Raw genomic sequence first — 23209 nt, 5'->3', positions numbered from 1 at the left:
AAAAAAAGGAGACCCTACATGTTGTGTGACTTTTTCATGAATCAAAGACAGTCGTAATTAGGGCAGCAGGAGGTGAGAATGGGCTTAGAGCATCTGCAGGGCTACTCTGACATGGCCTAATGGTTGCATGGAGGTAGCTCCCTCAAGCCATGATGACGGGTAGGCCCAGGGGTGAGTAGCAGGAAAGGGTCAGCCACGGCAGTAGTGCTGGAGGAAAGCAGGAAGACATGCCTTGTCAAATAACCTCAGAGGAGGGAACAGCCTCAACAGGGCTGTGCAGCTGGTGACACAGGGCCTCCCAGGACAGATGTCACTCAGGTGGTGCAGGGGCATGGCTTAGGAGCACCTTGTGTGCGATGCCCAAACCACACTCCTCTGCTTCTGTTGTACCAAGGAAGCGCTTGCAGCACCAGTACTCCTGCACTGCACCTCCACGCAAAAGACACTGCAAATTACAATGTTCCTGTTCTTCGGGGATATGTTTGTGGACCCCTTTGCTGACTCTGGGCCAGCCTTGGCAGTTCTCTGCAAGGGCTGGGAAAGATGACACACTATTGCCTTTGCAGAGGGGACTTTTCAGAATTGACAAAGAATCCTGTCACTTCAAAAGATGTCAAATCTATTAATGAGTCTATTGGGGTTATGACATGGATGTTTTTAGAAGAATAAATCCATCCTTCCTTCCTTCCTTCCTTCCTTCCTTCCTTCCTTCCTTCCTTCCTTCCTTCCTTCCTTCCTTCCTTCCTTCCTTCCTTCCTTCCTTCCTTCCTTCCTTCCTTCCTTCCTTCCTTCCTTCCCTTCCTTCCTTCCCTCCCTTCCCTCCCTCCCTCCCTTCCCTCCCTCCCTCCCTCCCTTCCTTCCTTCCTTCCTTCCTTCCTTCCTTCCTTCCTTCCTTCCTTCCTTCCTTCCTTCCTTCCTTCTTTCAGGGAAGGTGGAGGCTCTTGATAGCTTCTGTTCTGATAGTCCTGGAGACACACTTTGCCTTTTACTGTCTCAATTTTGCCTTCTGGATGGATTTGCCTGTTTGGGGTTTTATTTATTTTCCATCACTGCTGCATCCTAGATAAAACTCCCACATAGACCTGAAATAGCCCAAGCTGCAGGGAGAAAAGGGAGCTAGTCTGGCTAGCAGATACAATGTTTGTGTGTGTGTGTGAGTGTGTATGTTATGTTTCTGTCTGGGGGTGTATGAAGAACCTGCTGAGAGCAAACCAAATTTAAAGAGCTTCTTTCCAGGCCTGATGTGTCTGCAATCACTGTTACTTCCTGCCTATGGAAGTTCCACAGGTTCTCTTGAAAACCTTGTGTCTTCTACTTGGAGCCTTTATCTAGTAATCTTCAGACTTGTGAAAACATGACACATAATTGAATCATAGCATAGAACCATTGAATGGCTTGGGTTGGAAGGGACCTTAAGGATCATCTGGTTCCATCCCCCTGCCATGGGCAGGGACATCTCCCACCAGACCAGGCTGCTCAAAGCCCCATCCAGCCTGGCCTTCAACACCTCCAAGGACAGGGCATCATCCACAGCTTCTCTGGGCAACCTATTCCAGTGCCTTCCCACACTTATCATGAAGATTTTTTTCCTTATATCTATCTAATCTAAATCTACCCTCTTTCAGTTTAAAACCATTACCCCTTGCCATGTCATTCATGCCCTTGTGAAAAAGTCTTTTTCCATCTCTCTTGTAATCCCCCTTTAAGTATGGAAAAGCTGTAATTAGGTCTCCCCGGAGCCTTCTCTTCTCCAGGCTGAACATTCCCAGCTCTCTCAGCCTTTCTTTGCAGGAGAGGTGCTCCAGCCCTCTGATCATCCTCATGGCCATCCTCTGGACTCACTCTAAAAGGTCCACATCCATCTGGACATATTTTCCCGTCACTGGGGACTTCACCTGATTGCCATGACTTTTAAAACATGATGGAGAATGCTTTGGCAACTACATCAGCCAAACTACATTCAGGACCCTGGTATGCATTTCATTGGGCCTCTTAAGAGTTATATTCAGGTTTGTCAGGTGGTCTGAAAACCAGTATTCACTCACTGTGGGAGGGAACTCACTCCCCCAGTCCCTGCCTTGAGGTTCGGGAACTTGAGAACCTTGAGAGATGTGGGAGGATTGTCAGTGATGACTGAGACAAAAGAAAAAACAAAGGCAGAAAGGATGTACACTAATATTTCTTCAAGCACAACTTGATTGAATGTAATAAAATGGGGTGTACTGCCACCTAATCAGAGCAATAGCCCATTCTGAAGAATATTTTTCTCTGTTTGGTATAGTAACACCCAACTGATAACACTGTAGCTGCTGAGAAGCATCACAACACCAGTATATTGCTATGCCAGTACTAGCAAGCAACCACAGTTCTTGAAGTGCATTAAGAAAATATATGAAGGGGCACAGATTGTCTTTAAATGGTTTCTGCTTCTTCTGACAGGAAAATAATATCTTCAGTTAGAAAGTATTACAGCAGTTTAAACTTGTCTTCCTGGTATGGACAGGAGCACAGTGATACCTCCTCAGCAGAACTCAAACATGTGGGAAAGGCTCATAATGTTGAAGGTCTGGTTTGCAGTCCTTTTAAAACTTTGCTGTGTGAAGACGTTGTGTTTCAGTGATGGTTTATCATAGAATCATTAAGGTTGGAAAAGCCCTCCAAGATCATCTGGCCCAACCACCCTCCTACCACTGATGTCACCCACTAAACCATGTCCCCAAGCACCACGTCCAACCTTTCCTTGCACACCCCCAGGGACGGTGACTCCACCACCTCCCTGGGCAACCCTTCCCAGTGCCTGACTGCTCTTTCTGAGAAGAAATGTCTCCTCATTTCTAACCTGAACCTCTCTTGTCTGAGTATCATATCCTTCTGCCGCTAGGCTCCCACAGGGCTCTCCTTCAAAGAAACATGCTTTCCTGGGAAGTCTGCTGGAGCTACCCAATGGGGAAGCAACTGAGGCGGTCCTAACATCTTACTGAAATGTCTGACATTCTGTTTTGTTTTGCTTTCTTTATAAACTAAGAAAAAAACCAAAAAGTTTAATTATCAGACTTTAGCATAACTTTTTGAACCTAATCTGTATATTCTGAGTACCTTGGAAGACAGAAACCCATGTAATGAATAGCATATAATGTTCTTCCGTGGCAGTAGATATATGTGACTTGCCTCCCACCGGAGAGAGAAGTCATAGCAGGGTGTTATTCTCACTATTTCTTCAGTCTTATTCCTCCTTTCAGATGGGTTTGAGCCTGCTGCCTGTTGTGAAACACTGCGTGTATATGCATTAACCATGTCACCAAAGATAGTGTGTTGTGTAGTATTGTTCCAACCTCTGCTAACTTTTCTTTAAAACAACAGGGAGTTTCCTATCAGCAGGATTGTCTGACAGGCTGATGTTGTCTAGGCTTCCTGGGTAGGCTCATCATCTTCATCAATCAGAAACCATGGGGAAGACTCATTTTCCAAGGCAACAGGAGAGTCAGGAATATGTCATCAGCATGAATTTCAGACTGCCATAAGGAAATCTATTAAAGCAGCAGAGATTTGTACACTTTGCAACATGCAATTTTTATTTTTTTTTATTTTTTCTCTTTGTTTTCTTTTGGTGTTGGTTGGTTGGTTTTTGATTCAGCTGTTCTTTCCTTTGTCTCTTTCTTGGGGAGCTGCACAGTGAATGGAAGTGAATGGAAAAATAAACTGAGACAGAAGACAACTGCTGAGCTACATGTGATTTACTTTGCCAAAGTGACTAATTTCTTTGAAGCAGTGAAAGGAGAATGAAACAATTGTAAATCCCAGGCAAATAAATTTTGTGGCAAGAAGACCTGCTTCCAAGCTCATTTTTCTTTTGTAACTAGGAGGCACATATAACTTCTGCTGGGATGCTGCAGTGCAGGTGGACTCATGTGAACAAGGTGCCTTGAATTTTCCATCAGTAGAAATCCAGCTAGCAAGTACAGGAGAGAATTCTCCTCCTGAAGAAGATGTTTCCACTTGGCCAGAAGACTGTTATCTCAAGTTCTTTGACTATCAGGAATATACCTCTATGGAAGGGACCCTGAGAAGCTGGCTTGTGGCAACAGGACTAACAGTGATTCTTTAGAGCTGTACCCTTGCTTTATTATAGTAGTCAGGAGGACAAAACAAGCATTTGCTGGGAATTATTTATCAAAACAGGAAGAGAAGCTCTGCCACCATGTTTGTGGTGTATAGGAAGTTGCTCCTTCTTTTCAGTTGTGGGTTGGATGGGGTGCCCCCCTGAGACTGGGACTGTACCTTTCCAAGTGCAGTAACAAAAATCTGGCTCAAAAAGATCTGTCTCTGAAGGCTTTACCATTTAGGCAGTGAAAAGGGCTGAAATTCTTGATAAAGATGAACGAGGGTGCTGTGGTGCTCCCCCCCTAAGGTGCAAACAGCAGGTCTGTAACAAGGGCAGCAACAGAACCTCCTGTTCTGTTAATCTCTTTTAATTCTGTTAATATTAACCTCTCTTTTAATCCCTTGCCCAGTAACAAAATCTACAGTCATTTCTTCTAGGCAAAAGAGTTGTACAGTACAATGTTTTAAAAGAAGAGATCATATGGTGGATGGCCGATTACTTTGGTGTAATGTAGTTAAAACGACATTGATAAAACCTGTTTGACAGTGGACACAATTTTTCATTTTTTATTTTTAACTAGGATTGCACACAGTTTACAGAATAACTAGAAGTCAGCCTGTTGCCTTCCAGGTGTCTTTCTGGACAGTGGTCAGATTTGCACTCTTCAGCTGACAGCTTAACCTGATACACCAGGATCACCCCCCATCATATCTACATTCTTTTCATTTCTGTTAGTGTCCCTTCAGCCTTCACCCAGCAGGGACACAGGAGTTGAATATCCTATCAGTGCTGGGTGCTGAATGCTGATGCGATTGTTGGTTTCATTTCAGGCTTTTTGCTTTTTCTTCCTGCTGCCTTTACAAGGATTTAACTGATGGAAGTTAGGTAAAAGAAGGCTCAGGAAACCCGCCTGCTGCCTGCGTTTGTCTCAGGAACAGATATACTTCCTCCTGGCCCCTTTTGACACATCTGTGGTGCCTGGTCCTTGTAAGGTGGTTTTACCCTGCTACATGGTTGAACTCCACCACAACTGCTCTCTCACTTCCCCTGCTCAAAGGAAAAAAAGGAGGGGAAATAAAATGGAAGGGGCTCAAAGGCTGAGATTAGGACAGGGAGATCACTGACCAATTACTGTCAGGGGAAAAACAGACTCGTCATAGGGAGATTAAAATAATTTATTGCCTATTACTAGTAGACTAGAGCAGTGAGAAACTAAAAGCAAACTAGAAACCCCTCTCCTCCATCCACCCTCCTCTCCCCAGGCAGTGCAGGGGCATGGGGAATAGGTGCTGTGGTCAGACCCTGATGCTTTGTCTCCACCGCTGCCTCTCGGTCCCTCTCTGCCCTTGCTCCCCATGGGGTCCCTACCATGGATGCCATCCTTCCCCAACTGAGCCTGCGGGGGCTGCCCACAGGCAGCAGCTCTTCAAGCACTGCTCCCACACAGCTCCGTCCCACAGGGTCCGTCCGTCCGTCCATCCATCCATCCATCCATTCCCCCCCCCAGGAGCAAACTGCTCCAGCACGGGTCCCCCACGAGTGGGCAGCAGCTCCCCCCAGACCCCCTGCTCCTGCGTGGGCTCCTCTCCACAGGCTGCAGCTCCAGCCCGGGGCCTGCTCCTGCGGGGGCTCTCCATGGGCCACAGCCTCCTCAGGCCACATCCACCTGCTCCACCGGGGGCTCCTCCACCCATGGGGGTGCTGCAGCGTGGAGATCTGCTCCATGTGGGACCCATGGGCTGCAGGGGGACAGCCTGCTCCACCAGGGGCCTCTCCCTGCAGAGGCCACAGGGGAACTGCTGCTGCCTGCCTGCAGCACCTCCTGCCCTCCTCCTGCCCTCCAACCTGGGGATGCAGGGCTTGTGCTCAGTTTTCTCATTCCTCTCTCCCAGCTGCTGTTGCAGAGCAGATTTTTCCCTTCCTTCAGTCTGGTCTCCCAGAGGCACAAACCGAATCACTCCCTGGCTCAGCTCTGGCCATCAGCAAGTCCCTTTTGGAGCCATCTGAAGCTGGCTCTGCTCTGATATTGGGCAGCTGCTGGGCTCTGCTCACAGAGGCCACCCCTGAAGCCTCCCTGCCACCAAAACCTTGCCACATAAACCCAATAGAACTGAAGGCTCATGACATTTTCTTCACCAGTGGGCACAGGCATCAGTTCGGAATGGGGAAGGGAGAGGTCTCCTTTAATATATCTTTTTTTTTTATTTTTTTTTTTAGTATCTGCATAAATTATGCAGGAGTGGAAGTCTTTTATCTTTGGAGAGATCTGTGACAATAAAGTGATGAGCTACCTTAGCAACACAGAGCATCTTTCTGGGGCAGGCTGGTCAGTACATATGGTTCTGTGTACATTGAGTTTTTGATGTACATCATTAGATGTTTCTGTGTATGACTGGGTTGGAGGTGAAGGTGTGCTCCATAAACACTTATGCACAGTCCAATAAAGCCTTTTGTAATGATGCTAAAGTATAAGTTACATTCAAAGGGTCACAGAAAGTCTTTATCCTTTGAGCAGGTTTTCTTGTCAAATCTTCAGTAGGTCTTCCTGGGTGCACTCAATGGTTTTCCAGCCAGTCTACCTGCAGTCAGTAGGAATATTACTTATACCAGTGATTGAGGTAATGGTCATCCTTTTCTAAGGGCTTGTGTGCCTACAAAGACAGTAGCAAAAGAGCTTCATCCTGGTTTGAGTGTTGCAGAAAGATGCACTCAGATGAAAAAGAAACTCATCTCCTGGAGAATGTGAGATGTGTCTATGTGTGAAACCTCGATTTTTTTTATCCTTTCAAAACCAAACTGCAGCAGACTGAATCAAGAGGCCTCTCCCAACCTTAAAGTTTCTTTCTGCTGCAAAAACTTTACCCCCAGTTCAAAGGAAGGTGGTAATCTTCCCACAGCTTCTCTCTTCCCACAGTTGCGTTCTACATTTGTCTCAGTCATCTGAGCATGTAGCACCATCTTGTAGTTCCCAAAATGAAATGGTGTCATCTTACGACATTAATAGCCATTTGGCATACAAGACATTTATGTATCAGAACATAATTGTTCATGCTGCCTTGTAGGCTTCATGAGAGGCCACAGAGTAAAAAGAGAATGAATGAAATTCCACTAGGGAATATAAACTATTACAGCTAGGAAGTGTGCTTATTTTTTACAGCAGAGGAGGATTGCAGCCTTACGAATCAACTGAGGTGAAAATTTCACTGCTCAGAGGCATTAAGTTTGCTAAATCAAATGTACACAGCACAAAAAGAGGTAAGAAGAACACTGACTCTGATGCATACAAATGAGATAACACTGACAGGCCATCAACGCTGTTTGACATATTTCACAATTTGATTGTAAAATTCAGTACTTGCTTCAGTATGGAAACACCCCTATCAAGTTATTCTGAATAACTGATGTATATTAGCCCAGTGGCTGCCTCTAGTTTGTTATGAAATGGAAATTTTGATTGGCTATGAAAGAAAAGAAAGAGAGAAAGAAAGAGAGAAAGAGAGAAGGAAAGAAAGAAAGAAAGAAAGAAAGAAAGAAAGAAAGAAAGAAAGAAAGAAAGAAAGAAAGAAAGAAAGAAAGAAAGAAAGAAAGAAAGAAAGAAAGAAAGAAAGAAAGAAAGAAAGAAAGAAAGAAAGAAAGAAAGAAGGAAAGAAAGAAAGGGAGGGAGGGAGGAAGAGAGGGAGGGAGGGAGGGAGGAAGAGAGGGAGGGAGGAAGGAAGAGAGGAAGAGAGGAAGGAAGGAAGGAAGGAAGGAAGGAAGGAAGGAAGGAAGGAAGGAAGGAAGGAAGGAAGGAAGGAAGGGAGGGAGGGAGGGAGGGAGGGAGGACAAGGAAGGAAGAAAAAGGAAGAGAGAGCTCCATATATTCAAAATAGTTCGCTGTAGGTTTAACAGTAGATCTGACCAATGTCACCTGAAAATTATTTCTCCATATACATTGCTTAGATTTACTGAAAGAGATTTTTTTATTTTTATTTTTATTCTTGTTAGAGCAGAATTAAAAGGACCTAACGGTAGTGCAAAGGAATAAATCATCTAATAACTGGAAAAAAAAATCACTTAGATATATGGATTGATATTTGGGAGCTAGAAAGAGAAAAAAGAAGGGAGGTTTATAACATCCATTTGTTGTACAAATGCGTGAGTGCCATTGGGATTAGTTGTTGGTTTGCGTGCAAGTACTGTGCTCTACACAGCTCTACTGTACTCTACTCTGCTCCACACAAGAAACTACTACCGTGCGGAGATGGAGACTTCTCAGAAGGAAAAAAAATAGCTAAGATTTTAGCCAAAACAATTAGGCTGATGATATAGGCTGGTGAGTGAGGTCTTGCTCTAAAAAGACTGCTTTATTTTATCTGCTGAAGAAGACTGTCCAGCAGCTTGCAAAGTAGAAAGGTTGTTATATACTGTTCATGTTGTCTGTCTCATTCAGTTTTGGGCTGAACATCTACAGGGTGAACACCAGGAAAATGCTAGAAAAATCATTCCTGGAAAATTCTGTGTACCTCCATGTGGGTTTATGTCAAGTATGAAAAAGGCCTTCAACATCAGCTTTTAAAATCTGCCTTGGTGTGTGCATGGGAAATCAAGCATGCCCACAGTGGTGAGAAGTAACATTTGTCTCCAAATAGCTGGAGTTCCAAATACCTCCAAACACCCTTAAATGTTTCAGGTACCATTCTAAAGAATTTGCTAAACTTACAAGATTGTTTCCCAATAAGAAGACCTCCGAACAATGCAGTTTAGCTAGGAGGTTAAAGGGACAAGGAAAGAAAGACTGAAGTAAAGTGCCACAGACAAAGAAAGCTGACCTTGCAGAATGGCTGAAGCAAAATTTCTTAGAGACCGTAAAATATCATCTGCTCTGGGTGAACATGGACATTCAGAGCAAAAACCTGCCTGTGTGAGTGGGGGACAGGATCATTTGCTGAAGAAGGCAGTGGGAATGGCAAAGTTGCAGAGTTTTTTTGTGTTACAGCCTTAACATAGACCAGGGATTCTGCATAATAGATATTGTGTACACAATCACCTTGATGTCTTGATCCCCCAAATGATCCCCTAGTATCTAGTCACAGTGATGGTTCTGTGAGTAGCTTCTCACCTTTTCTTCTGTCTGTTTTGGCACCTGTATGTTGGATATGGGCCTCAGGGAAGCATTTATTCTAGATGCTGGATATCCTCAGTTTATGTCTTTCCTGGTCAGTTGTAATTAGGGACTATTTTGGATCCCAGTATAAACACTCAGAAAGCAGAAGGGAATCAGTCAGTCCCACCAGTCTGAGGAAAAGGAATTACTACAGATGCTGAGAAAATCACAGGTAGAACAATAATGTGGAAAATGAAGAGGGAGGTAGAATGAAAGAAGACTGAAAGCAGAAGACCAAGATTATACTGCAGTGTGGTGAGCAGTGCAGAGCCAGCTACCTGTTGACTGCAGCCTTATTCGCTGTTTTGCTGCTTTTGCAGTCATTTGATAGCAGGTCAGATAGAGGGCTGGCAGGAATACCATAGATCAGTCTGGTCCTTGGGACACAGGGTAGACCAGACTGGTGCTTTGTATTCTCATTTAGTTGAAAGGATATAACCACTGGGGCAGGGAGGGAGAGAACAAAATCAAAAAACAAATCCATACCTTATAAACAAAGTAATCTGAAGCTTTGAGTGCTCCTTTTTGACTCCATACTCATGGCTGTTTCGATAACTTTGAGAGTACTCATGATCCATAGCTTCTCACTTTATGTGTTCAGACATTGGGATCCTTCCAAATTTATTTTTCTGTGATGTTTCAGAAAACTTAACACTGAAATGGGTAAGCATTTCACTGACCCAGAAATAAACCTAAGACCATAGCTTGGCCTAGGGAGCAGAAGCAGAGATTGACATGCTCTTCCTCAGTTGTGTAAGACTTCAACTGAGTAGATCTGGAAGAGTGAACAAAGGAGGAGCTCCATTTCTGCTTTGAGGTTTAAAATTCATTAAGAATTTCTTCACTTAATACAATCATAATGATTCTTACCAGAGATCCCCACTGTACCAAAAAGAACAGAAAATGGCCTTTTCAGAGATGTTATAATTTCTCAAGTGAACTCCTTAAGCAAACTTGGCATCATTTGTTTGTTTACAAAAGAGGAATCAGTAATGTGTTTCAGTAGGTGTATTAGTTAATTGATAAATTGTGATGGTTCCTTTGGAGCTATTCAGTACTAATGTTTACACACAGTATTTTGTTCACACAAGTACTATTTTTGAAAAGCGTGTGATACCCTCCTGAAGGGCTGTTACATTTTTATTGACATTTTAATAGGAGAAAGTCAATCTTTCTTCAGCTGAAAGATTTGGTGTGTCGTTTACCTTTTTTTTTTTTTTTTTTTTTTTTCTTCTGGAAAATAGTATCTGATGGCTAATAAAACAACAGAAAGAAAAGATCCTGCACCTTTATCTCCCAACTGATGAAGCAGGAGTCAGATATAAGAGGAATCTTTGTTCTTGTCACTGATAGGATGTGCAAATATTTGCAAGGAAACAGCTTTCTACAGTGAGCAAGGAGCTATACTGGTTTGTTTCAAAACATTTCTAAAAATCATTGTTTTGTTCTACTCCCAAATGGATCAAGAGCAGAGATAGGACTACTTTTTGTGCTTGCAAAGTACAACAGGTTGATGTGGGAACAGGCAAAAAAAAAATAAAAAAATTATTTCTTGGCTATTCTCTTATACTACAATGGTATGAGGAAGATCTGTGCTTCTGAAACAAGTGTGACAGCCTGGATCCCTATGTGCCAAGCCCCTCTCTGCTTTCCCCCTTTCTGTCAATAGGACAGAATGACCAGGCTTTCTGTAAGGCAGTCATTTTGGATTATATATTTTGTAACCTCTGTTGTTCATGGCAACTTTGATAACTTTCTGTTGGGTTGTACCAAACACTGCATTGAAATGGGCATCACCTGAAGGAAGTGGATGCAAAAAAAGTAAGTAGGAGCTGCCTTACAATGTGTGCTTCTAAAAAACATAAGCCTGGAGGGAGATTGTAATTTAATTTCTTCTTTATAGCTGAAGAGGCTGATGAAGGGGGTTGTAGCAAGGTATGTCTGAAAAGCTCATAATACACATATTATAAGTCTTGGAAGAGAACCCAGAAGGGAGCACAGAAGATGTGCCTGGACAGAGATCCTGAAAAGCTCAGTTCACCCAGTTTCCTTATTGCCTTCTCCTCCTGTAAACTAGTTTTGGGTTTATACTCTGATTGTCTCCAAACCAAGACGTATATGTAAATCCGGATCTCAACTTGTTGATTAGATCATAGAATCATAGATCGGCTTGGGTTGGAAGGGACCTTGAAGATCACCTGGTTCCAACCCCCCTGCCATGGGCAGGGACACTTCCCACCAGACCAGGTTGTTCAAAGCCTTATTCAACCTGGCCTTGAACATTTCAAGGAATGAGGCAGCCACAACATCTCTAGGCAACCTGTTCCCGTGCCTCATCACACTCATAGTGAAGAATTTCTTCCTAATTTGTAATGATACTCACCAATTCTGAGTGTTTACAAGTCATCTGTTTACTAGACCAGAGTAGGTGAATATGCAGCATGCAGAGTAAGACACACAGGCCAAGGAGTCTACATGAGGTATCGGGAAGTAGGTAGCTAGGCTCACCAAAAGTGGTCGTGTGCTTTTTCTGCAGCCTGATGCAACTTTGGTCTCCATGTGCTTGTCTGCAATTCAGGCTTTTTGGGAAGCCTCACTCGTATGAAGTGAAAGACAGAGGAAACCAAAGAGCATAGTGGGCTTCCATTTGCTGTAACATGAAGTCAGATAGTCTGCACATGTGGGAACATCTCTGAGCAGAAACTTGAACTTAGCCATCCTTGTTGGGAGCTGGATTTCACCCTAGTAATGATAGCCACTCTCTCAGCCAATCTAGTTCATTTTACACTAGCATACGTAATGAATTCACTGGAGGAAGGTAAACAGGGTGGAGATACAGTGTCATATTTAAATGGTGGCATGGGAAAACAAAGGCACAATTTATATTTTGTCTAAAAGAATCTCACCTACTGGTGTGTGTTTTGACTGCAACAGAAGATAAAGTTTGTGTTGCAGCAGCCAGAGGGAGTAATTTGTAGGTATTTCTGTAGCATATAAGGGGTTTGGCCAGGAACACTTGGACAAGATCCCATTCCTTTGGATATGATTCACATTGCAATAAAAAAAATTTGCATATGAAAGTACTTTGTTTAATGAAGTCTTCAGATATATGCCAGTCCAGACCTTCCTGCCAAATTAGTGATTAAGTATCTTGACTTCTGAGTCCCATAGTGTTTGCTACAAGGCTTTTTTCTTAACAATAAATTCTCCTTTTTTATGAGCCTTAACAATAAATAAAATGGGAGAAGACTTCTTGTATACCATTCTATACAAGACTTCTGTACTTGTATATGTAAACTGGTATATGCACTCTGGCCTTGATGAATAAGGTCTCTCCCCAGTTATATCACTAAGATGTTCTCAGTTCTGGGGTTCTGAAGTGTTTCTGCAAAAGGGACTGACCCATTCCTGCTCCAGTGTGATTAGCTGCAGATGTTTGGATGATGGCATAAAAACCATGCTGTGATTTAAAAACTAAGGTATCAGTTGTCCTGTCTGCTCAGTCTAAATATGGTTCAGCTACAAATAGCACCAAAACAGCCAGCTCATGTGCTTCCTGTTGTGTAAGGCAGGGCTAAATGAGTTGCCATCTTTTATTCTTTTCAAAGTGTACAGTTCTGACTGGGAGGATATTTTCAGAATAGTTATTGAATGTTAAAGAGAGAAATGTATTTTTAAGGCTACTTTTTTCTGGCCTATGTACAGAAGTTTTCACCTGCAGAATTTCCTCAGGGCATAGCTGTTTCAAGTAACCCTCTCATTGCTGCTTCTGACACCTGTGATTTAGAAGGGGAACTTCTGTGACATCCTCTGGGATCTAAGCACACACATATGCAGCCCTCTTAAAAGACAGGCATGGGGTGCTATTTATCTGCTTTATGAAATGAGCTTTGTGGAAAAGAAATTCTGCTGATGTGACTTAATTACCTTACCTGAAGCAATGGCATGCTAAAATTTCCATCATCCTTTGCATAATTAAGGATACCCAAGTTGTTCATATTAATCTCTTTCTCTGTAAGTCATCCTTAGAAATCCTGTTCCATGTAGTTTTTGCAGAAAGTATTCTTTCATGTCAACATTTAGGACTTTTTTTTCTTTAATTTTCTTTTTGAACATGCAACAAATTGAGTACCACAACTTATGCAAGTTGATTTATTGAGTTCATGTTTTCTCTGTAAAGACTTGATTAATGTCAGTGAACAATCAAAGGGCCTAAGGAGATGGTGCTCCTGTGACTGAGGTCATGAAGTTTAAGAATTTCATTTCTATCAGTTCAGATGCAGGATCAGTTTAGGTATGCACTTTTCACCCTTGTCTGTGCAAAATTCACTTTCATTTACCATTTAAACCACTTACTTGCAAGGTCTTACAGAATCACTGAGTAAGTGAGGTTGGCAGGGACCCACAGAGATTGTCTAATGCAATCCCCTTCTCAAATAAGGTCTCTTAGATCAGGCTGGTCAGGGCTCTGGCCTGTGAGATTTTGAACATCTCTAGAATGAGAGACTCCACAGCCTCTTTGTGCACCCTCTTTTTTTTCCCCATGTTTAAATGGAAATCCCCGTATTTGTGTATTGTATCTTGCCTCTTGTCTTGTCACTGATCATCACTGAGTAGAGCCTAGCTCCTTCTTCATTCCCTTTCATCAGGTATTTACGCATAGTACTGAGACACCCCTTGAGCCCCTGAACCTTCTCTCCTCCAGCCTGAACAGTCTGAGCTCTCGGTCTCTCATTGTAGGAGAGATGCTGCAATCACTTAATCATCCTAATGGCCCTTTGCTGGCTCACTCCAGGAACTCTGTCTCTCTCTTGTACTCCAGATAAGCTCCAGATAAGGTCTCACCAGGGCTGAGCAGAGGGGAAGGATGAGCTTCTTCAATCTTCTGGCAACATTCTTCCTAATGCAGCACAGAAGGCTGCTGACCTTCTTTGCTGCAAGGATACATCGTTCAGTAGAGCCAGAAAGGTTTGCCCTTGTTTTACTTCCTTTAAGAAGTCAGGATCAAAAAGCTGTCCTGGAGTTTCGCCATTTCTGGATTCTTCCTGTGCTCTTAACTAGGGATGTTGGATATTGTGTTGATTTGAAGCTCTACACTGATTAGAGATCACTTTGGCATTCTTTGTCTTTTCTTTATGTCAAGGTGGATGTTATGGTTGGGATGTGAAAAAAGGCAAGAAGACCAAAGCTTACTATTTAATAGATTTGGTGTTTCCTTCCCCTGTGTCTCGTTGGAAACTTCAGAAGAAGGCATGAGGGCAGAACTTCTCTTTCTTCTAGCTTGTGACTGTGATTGCAGCATCTCAGCTGGTACACGAGTGAATTCTCTGGAGCATTCACTGCTCAACAGCTTAAAACAGAAGCTGTATTCCAGCAAAGCCCAAAGTTTAGGAGGATAAAGGAGACAAAAAAAAAAAAAAAAAAAGGGGGGGGGGGTCTACACCGAAAGTAACACAAGATATTGGAAGTAAAATGTAGAGTAAAATTTTGTTTCTCAAAATACATTTCCTTCCAATTAGTTAGCAACAGTACCACAATGCAGCATTCCACCCATTTAGAAGGTGCCTTTGAATTCTGGGGTGATTTAAGAGCCTGTGAGGATCCTGGAACTGTATTGCCATTCTTGTAGGTGTCTCGTGTTCTGAGTGGCTGTAAAATCAAATGCTTAACATATTCAAAATCTTCGTCTTGTCTAAGAGATAAAAGAAAAAGAAGTCTATGCAATTTTGTTCCTTATATGATGAGCTGAGCTGACATTATAACTTAATGATAGCCTGGAATCAGTTCTTAGAGAAAAATAAATCATCTCTTTCTGCTGCTGAATTCTGGTCCGTAAGTAACTGGCATATGACACTATCTGGGTAGCTCTAATTGGAGGGAAGCTAAAAAGAGATAAACCTGATAGATTGTTGAACCCAAAGGAGTGGGATAATCAGCAGAAATGTTTGTTGAGGGGAATCCAGAAATTAATTGGTCATCAGTGTTTTATACACAGAAAAGCTGTTTAGCGGTGCCCCTCTTACAGGGATGAATGACCCAACAAAGTTGCATTGCCATTCCTCCTTCTGTCAAATTCTAACAAATTTTGCTTGCAATTTCAGCTGGCCTTTCTTGCATCCCAGAAAAAGAATCATCAGCTGGGATGAGTGAATTTTCTATCAAAATTCTGGAGTCTGGGTGGTCCTCTGGTGACCCGGGAGTTGTACTCAGTGATCCGTGTGGGTCCCTTCCAACTCAGGATATTCTATGATTGTATGATTCCTGTATTACTCTTACCCTTAAGTGGAGGAGGCAAAATATTCATTAGGAGAAGGCTGATAGTAGCAAGTGAGTATAAATATTTCAACTGTATTTTATTTTTTCTTTTGTGTCTGAGAGTTGTTGACACATTTAAAGAGTAACTTACAAGGGAGAGACAAGGGATTGTGAAAACCTCTTCCCCTCACTTAGCCTTTATGAAAGCCAGCAAACAATTATTTGAAAGGATTTTATCAGTGTCTCTTTCCAGCCTAAGCCTTTGAAAAGGCCAGATAGCTTCACAATGGTGAGATGGGAGAGGCTACATGTGTGCATGTAGGTGCGAGTGGGTGTATGTTTCAAGGTCATCCCAGATTAACTCAGCTAAATCTCAGCCAGCAAAGAACCAACCTGAGGCTTCCCTGATGCAGGAAGTAAGGACAGTAACCAGCTACCTTCAACCTGGAATAGCCTTCCTCCAGGCTGAAGGTGCATTTAATAGTAAATGTGCAGAGTGCTTTCCTGCCCCAGGCAAAGTTCAACACATCTCTCAAAGGATATGCATCTTCTCTTCATCCACATAAACAGGTTTGATCCTGCTGCAGCTTTGCAGTGCCCTTATGATGAAGCATCACAGCAAATGGGCTACCCATTTTTCCAGCCGCCGCCTTCTTCCCTAGCTGGATGATTGCCTGAGTAATAGAAGTATCTCTGAAACATGGGGTGAATGGCCTGTGTGCAGCTCTGTGTGGACAGAGGGGCATGCAAGAAGCCTCTCCACTTGTGTGGCTGTGCAAAGGCTGTCCAAAATAACAAAAGGCTGTCTCAGGGACATACAGGGGCTGAGAATTTGGGACAAATTCTGTACTAATTCTGTAATTCTGAGAATTTGGGACTAATTTTTCCCCCTGCTGTATACATGGGAAAGAAAGAGAACCAGGCAGAGCCACGATCCCACTTGCACGTTAAGCATTAGAGGCAGTGCTGTCTGAGGTTAGATGAGAGACATGCAGAAATACTGCTTCATAGTGATACATAGTTAGAGCCTAGAAAGTATCAACAACAAATGTCTGCTGGTGGTGTGGGCTTCTACCTGTCACAGGATGTGTAATTTCTGTCATCAGTGAGTTGATGCTATGATTCTATGACTCTATGAACCTTTGTTCACTTAACTTAGCCGAGGGAGTGAAACCACCGTGTGGATGGCAGCTTGCCCCCTTCAAGACTGCAAGCCAATTGTGTTTCCATCATTCATGTCTACAGATAGGGTCTGTTCTTCTTGCTACTGTGCTGCTCACACGTGCCAGGTAACCACCGAGGACAGGTTGGGTCCTTTGCCCACTGTGGTCAGTTTGCCTCCTCTAAAATGTGGGAGAAACCTTTCCAGACGCAGAGGGAGTTGAAGGAGTTCCTGAGTGTGGGGAGGCAGAGGGAGATGGCATCATGATGGTTTTTCTGCATTTTTACAGGGCTTTCTCTTATGCTTTTTCCTAGGGGCTACCAAAGACATGGGGAAGATGCTGGGTGGGGATGAGGAGAAAGACCCTGATGCTGCCAAGAAAGAAGAGGAACGACAGGAAGCCCTCAGACAAGAAGAGGAGGAGAGGAAAGCCAAATATGCCAAGATGGAGGCTGAAAGAGAAGTTATGAGACAAGGGATCCGAGACAAGGTAGGATCTGGCTTTCAGTACACTCTGGGTGACTTAATGCTCAGTGGAGAACTGCTATTTTCAGCTGATTTGTAACCAGTTCTCTTAGCACCTGGGTAAAGCCAGGTAATTACCTTGCCACAAGGAACTTTCTAATCTTGTGCACTGTCCCTGGAGGTCTGTCCTTGGTTAAACACACCTCCCACACTACGAAGCACTGCAGTGGTGAAATAGGGAGTGAAGATGAGGGGAGAAAACTGTCTGGTTTTCTCATCATCTATTCAATACTCACTTTATTTTGAATGTTACAGGCTTCTCTATCCCTATAAGTGTGCTCTCCAAGCTTGCTTTTGTCATTTATGAGAAGTGTCATCATTCACTGTGTTTCTGAGAGATAGTGTATAAGTATTTACTGTTCAATGTATTGCTTTAGAGCCTTTATTTGTGTTGATGGTTGAAATGGGACCAATCTACTTTACTTTTCATATTTAGACTTCCGCTACTCACTAGGGAGTCATTTGAGAAAAGACAGGCATATCTGAGGATCTTAACCGTTGGGAATCCATTCTTTTACTGAAGTTAATGGTTGATTCCTGCAATATTTAGTGTGAAAAGAAAACAAATAATGATGAGGATTCAAGATGAGATTGAAAAGAAATATATGAAACAAACCTTTACTAGAGAAATAGCTTAATCTAAGATAGCTGAATCCATTGATACCGTGCATTAGCTTTTAGGGATCTACGTGTTCACAGAGAAGACAGTTTTGCTGCCTCACCCGCAAGACCAGCTCAGAATTGTCTCTTTAGAACAACTGAATATTGTTCTAAAGCTCAGATAACTTGGAAATTAAGATAACATGGAAGCCTTGGTCTCGTGTTGTGCCTTTCTCTTTGCAGCTTACCTACAAACATATCTGTGAGAAAGCTTCAAGTCTCACCACAGAGTTGATAGTGACAGTGAGTAAAAAAAACCTCTGTCAACACTGGGCTGAAACTCTGACACAAGTCTTGTAATTCAGGACAGAAGCATGGGTAGGATGGATTGTACTGGTGGCATAGTGCATCTTGGAAAGAGGTATCAAGCATTATTCTGCAAATAAGGAATTGGGGGTGTAAGCTTCTAAGAAGAGATAGAACTTAAAGGCAAATGTCGGGCTGTGATTCTGCCAGAAAAGGTATTCATATGGTCATTAAAGAGAGGGAGTTAGTTACAAGGCAGATGGAACTTCCACCTGGTCAAAATGTTTTGGTTTTGTAATGTGAATATATATGTGACTCTGTATGTCTATAGTGTAATATTTTAGTATAAGTATGTGTGCAGTGTGTGCTTAATGTGCTCTGTGTAAGTGTTTATAAGCAATGACATGGGTGTGAATTATGCATTAAGAAAAAGAAGTGTGATGAATTTCTGGGATGCAGGCGGGCATGATAATGTTTTTTCTTTTTACGGCCTTTAAAAAAGGCATGCTAATACCTTTTTGTCGCTGCTCACTGTCCATTCTGCTATACCACTAGATTGTTCACCAAGATGGATGAGAATTGCATTTTCCTTGATGTTCGGTAAACTGTTGTGACAGCATTTAAGATATCTTAGTTATTCTCTGTTACAAATCAGAGGTGACCTAGACCATAATTCACACATTCAAGAATAGGTTGCCAGACAGCCTGAGATGGCTGAAACGTCCAGCCAATGGGGATTTCCTTGTGATATTCTCAGCAATTTAGGCTTTGCTGAGTTAGGCTGGCTACTAGGTGGGGAAGTCTCTTGGAAATTTGTTGATTCCTAGGCAGTATTGTTTTGTGTGGCAAATGGTTGGCTCTGCAGAGGGAGTTAACGGGGGTCCTTGAAGGAATGTTAACCTCAGTTAGAGCTTTGGATTGCAGCTTTTCTAGTAATGTGGTGGGCTACTCTTGAGATTAATAACAGGGGAGGATACCTGGGTTGTGAAAACACAGGAGCTCCATTATTGCCTATGGTTTTCTTTCTCATGGGATAATCCCAGGTAGTATGAACTTTGAAAGAGGAAGATGTTTTCTGCAGAATCAGAAAAGACAGATAAAGCTGTAGAGAGGAGCAGTTTGGGTTTGGGATTTTTTTGTTCTGTGTTTTTTTTTTTCTTTGTTTTAGTGATCTGTGAAAGAGAAAGATTGCTTTGTCCTGACAAAGAGATGGACTTGATGATATGCAAGTCTCCAAGTGTGAGCTGGTGGCTAGAACTGTGAAAAGAATGTTGAAAGAGTAGAGGAAATAACTGGTTCATTTCCTCCCTTACTTGTTCATTTAGAAACAACTTTTATAACTTCACCAACTCCAGCGAAAACAGAAATATTGAGGAGTAGAAAACTAAAACACAGCTTCTCTGTGGTAGACAACAGAAGATGTTGCCAGCAAGAATGAATTAAATTCAAGAAATCTTAAGTATTGTAGATCTCTCTGCTGATATTTGCGCCATTCTTATACAAAGTAGTGGGAAATGAGCAATTGAGCTGAGTGATTGATTGTGAACAGTTTATTTATGCAGAAGAAAAATTTGAAAATATGGGTGCTAGGCTATAACCACACAGCCACAAAGACCATGTGTGGCTGCAACATGTCCCAGGCACAGGTCAGGGAGTAATGGCTTCATGAATCAGTTAACAGTACTCTAGGTGACGCTGACAGAAAGGTTCTTCTTGTTGATTTCATCTTTTTGCCTTGGTACTTCAACAGGTGTGATGAATACAATCTCTCTTTTATGGCTTCAGGAAGATGTGGGAACCATGGCAGAACTTGAAAGGAAATGTGACAAAAAAGTAGATATGCTTCAGCTAACTTCAGGTTTTTAATCCAGTCTGTGAAATTGATATTACATATGACCTCAACCCACCATGGTAGCTAGGCACAAGAATGATTTAGGGGAAGGGAAGAATGGATTATGCAACAGCCAAGCATTTTTTTTTTCCATAAAAAATACAAAACATTTTCATCTGGAAATATTTTTTAGGGGTGACATTTAGATATGACAAGTTGATTTTTTTTTGGAACCAGTTGTCTGTCAGCTCCTACCCAATATTAAAGCTTAGCACATGAAATGAAAATTGATTGAAAGAGTGTGAAGAACATAACTGTATACTCCAGCCGCCTCGTACCCTAATGCCTGTGTATGGAGCTTGCTTTCTGGTCTGATATAGGTCTGATCTCAGCATTACCTGCTTCACATATCTTCTGGACCCTTCTGCAGATGTTGTTGGGAAGAAGTGCCACACCTGATTGCCACAGGCAGAGGTTTCATGGGCCTTTTCATGGACCATTTGATGCTCCTGTGCCTGATGGGCCAGTGCCCAGGTGGTGGTGCTCTGAATAGCTAATATCCCTTTTAGCATGCTCAGAGCCTCACACCAGTACCATCAGCTTGCCATGCTGGAGCAGCCGTCTCATTTCAAGTACTCTTGGGCTGAATACTCCCTTCCATAAACAGACAGCCTTGTTTATATTATGTACTTGCATACTTTGGCTGTGAAAGCCATTTCATTTGTTACTTACTTTTATTGCTTTCAATTCATTACTTCATTGTAATGACCTCTGATTACTCATTTACATAATGAATTGTTACCACCCCTGTGGTGGAACTCAGGCCTGAGAGTGCTCTAGGACATGCTCTGTAATTAACACTCTACCTGTCTTGGATGGTAGTGAGACAATGCCTGCAGTATGGCTTCCTGAAATCTTACTGTTGGTCTGGAGAATAAGCATTGCTGCGTACACGCTGAAAGGGAGCAAGAGCTCAAGGCTATTCTCACAGTGGTGGGTTTTAATGAGAAAGGATCTGAGTGTGATCCTCTGTCCAAATGGCTTGGGTTCAGGACAGAATTTAGGTTTGACTTTAGGCCATACTTGAGACGGAGCATGAACTGCTTCAGTAGCTTTTGTATGCACAGTTCTCCGAGCAAAAGGTGGAAGTGTGGCCTAGCTTGGCTTTGACCAGCCTTACGTGCCATGGAGAACAAAACCAAAGTTTAGTTACATTGAAAAGGACTTCTGTTCTCCAAGCTGAACATGATATTTGTATGAGAAGTGTGGAAATACGCAAACAGGAAAATTCAAAGGCTGAAAGAATTAAAGTTGCCTCTACAAATGTGACTGACCCTTCTGGGTGCTGTGTGGAGATCATGACACAGTGCTTAGAGGCATGATGCTGTGCTGTTTATACGACTAGGAACCTCATCTCTCCCATTGCACACAAGGAGCAGGACTGTTCGCTTAATAGGCAAATGTTCAGTATTTCATCGTTACCATCCCTTACTGTGTGTAATCCCAAGTTTATTTACTGTGCAGTACCCAAATTCTAAAGGCAATTGTGGTGGTTTGACCGTGACACACAGCTGAACTCCACTACATCTGGTTTCACATCCCCCCCCCCCATATTGCTTTATGAGTATGAAAGCAGAAGAGTCATAGTGAGTTTAAAGCCTTGGTAGAAGAAGAATAGCATCTCCTTGCATCAGTGGGCCTCAGTGGGGCAGTAAGAAATATGCAGGAATAGCTCGTTCCTTTGCTATCTGGCAACAGGGAAATGGTGAATTCTGGGGTTTGATATTTGTTTCTGGAGACAGCATGTCACACAGCAGTGGAATATGCAGTCCCTGTTCTATTTAAGTGTGAGTCCTTCTGTCTCTGGATGACTGCCATTAATTCTTACTCCCCATTTTTTTACGGGGATATTACATGCTCCCATTGGTTTTGAAATTTTCATCTGTAGGCAGTAGGATTCTCTGCAGTATTTAGAAATGTCCATATCCCCCCCAAAAAACATGAAAAATTTCCAGTTCTTTGAAGATATTTAAGACTTCTGCAATTTCAACATCTTCTATGATTCAAAGTAGGTGGTATTGAAATTTACGTCTAGAAAAGTGAGAACATTTGGGATGCTGGCAATTGGACAAATCCTAAGTTTAGGTCTTTGTACTCTCCTGTAAGAAAGTGCTCCAATAATGCTGCTTTCTTTATTTCTTTTTATTTATGTCTGTTTATTTGTCTGTTTATTCATTTTTATTTATGTCTGCAGTAAATCATTCAGTCAAAAAGACAATCCAACTTTTGTGTCTGTAGCCTTAGATTCCTGTATGAGATAATAAACGTGCAAATATATAAATATGCAATATAATTATTCACTTTGAATATTCACTTTCATATTTGGATATGTGACTGGTGCATAGCTGTAGAAGTCCTGTCTTAGGCAGAAGAATACCAGAATGTGAATTAACTCTGTTCTCCAGAAGTATCAGACCTTCAAAAATAAGCCTCAAACTCAGCAGCACACACTTTGGTAAAACTTTGTTGCTATAAAACAGCTTCACAATGTTAGCTAAACTCTCCAGTGTTAGTGCATCTATGGTATGTTTCATTCTTGGCTAACTTCAGATGCAGGTATTGCCAAGAGCTTTAAAAATTCCTGTTAAAAGGAATGAAATTTCATTGCCTGAAAACCCAATTTTGAAAGTGCAGTCTTCCTTGAGAGGAAGAAATATATATTACATTTTTCATCGGAGAGTATCAAAAACTGGAAAAAAAAAAAAAAACAGAAGTTGTATTCTTTGCATGTCAAAAGGTGAAGGATCTCAAACAAAAAGATTTTCCTCAGTGATGAATTGTGTTCTATAACTCAAATGATAAAATCGTACCTCAGTGAAACATCCTGTCTGATATCTTCCCTTTCAAATCATTGATATTAAACCAGTGATGTGAACTTTTACCCAGCACTTGTGATCTAATTAAGCTGTGGCTACTGTTGTTCAGTATGTGGGCCTTAAAATAGATTTTCAGAGTTGTCTGTGTATTACACAGATGGAGAGGTTTTATTAACTTGAGTCTCTTCATGCTTTCACAGTGGCTTTTAATAGTTAAAAAAAAAAAAAAAAAAAAAAGAAAGAAAAAAAAGAAAGGGAAAAATAATTCTTTGCTTACTTTAGTTTAGTGCAGATACTCTCTGTGCTAGAGAAAGAATAGTGTTTACAACTGGGTCACAAGCCTTCTGGCTATGAGAAAGCAATAGGCCTGACTATGATACTCCCAACGTGATGCTTTGCAGGACAGGGA

General features: G+C 42.2%; 1 protein-coding gene across 1 annotated transcript in view; it reads left to right on the top strand.

Moving 5' to 3' along the window:
• The window catches only part of CPLX1 (complexin 1), a 127529-nt gene that overhangs the window by 58944 nt on the left and 45376 nt on the right, over positions 1-23209 (top strand). Inside the window, exon 3 of the mRNA XM_082783730.1 lies at positions 16977-17152. Within this exon, the coding sequence (XP_082639856.1) occupies positions 16977-17152 (176 nt within the window). The remainder of the gene's footprint in view (positions 1-16976; positions 17153-23209) is intronic.

Source organism: Aythya marila (genome assembly GCF_965140915.1).
Source record: "Aythya marila genome assembly, chromosome: Z".
Classification (NCBI taxonomy): Eukaryota; Metazoa; Chordata; class Aves; order Anseriformes; family Anatidae; genus Aythya; species Aythya marila.
The sequence above is the reverse complement of the archived record's forward strand: the minus strand, read 5'-3'. Positions and strand labels throughout refer to the sequence as shown.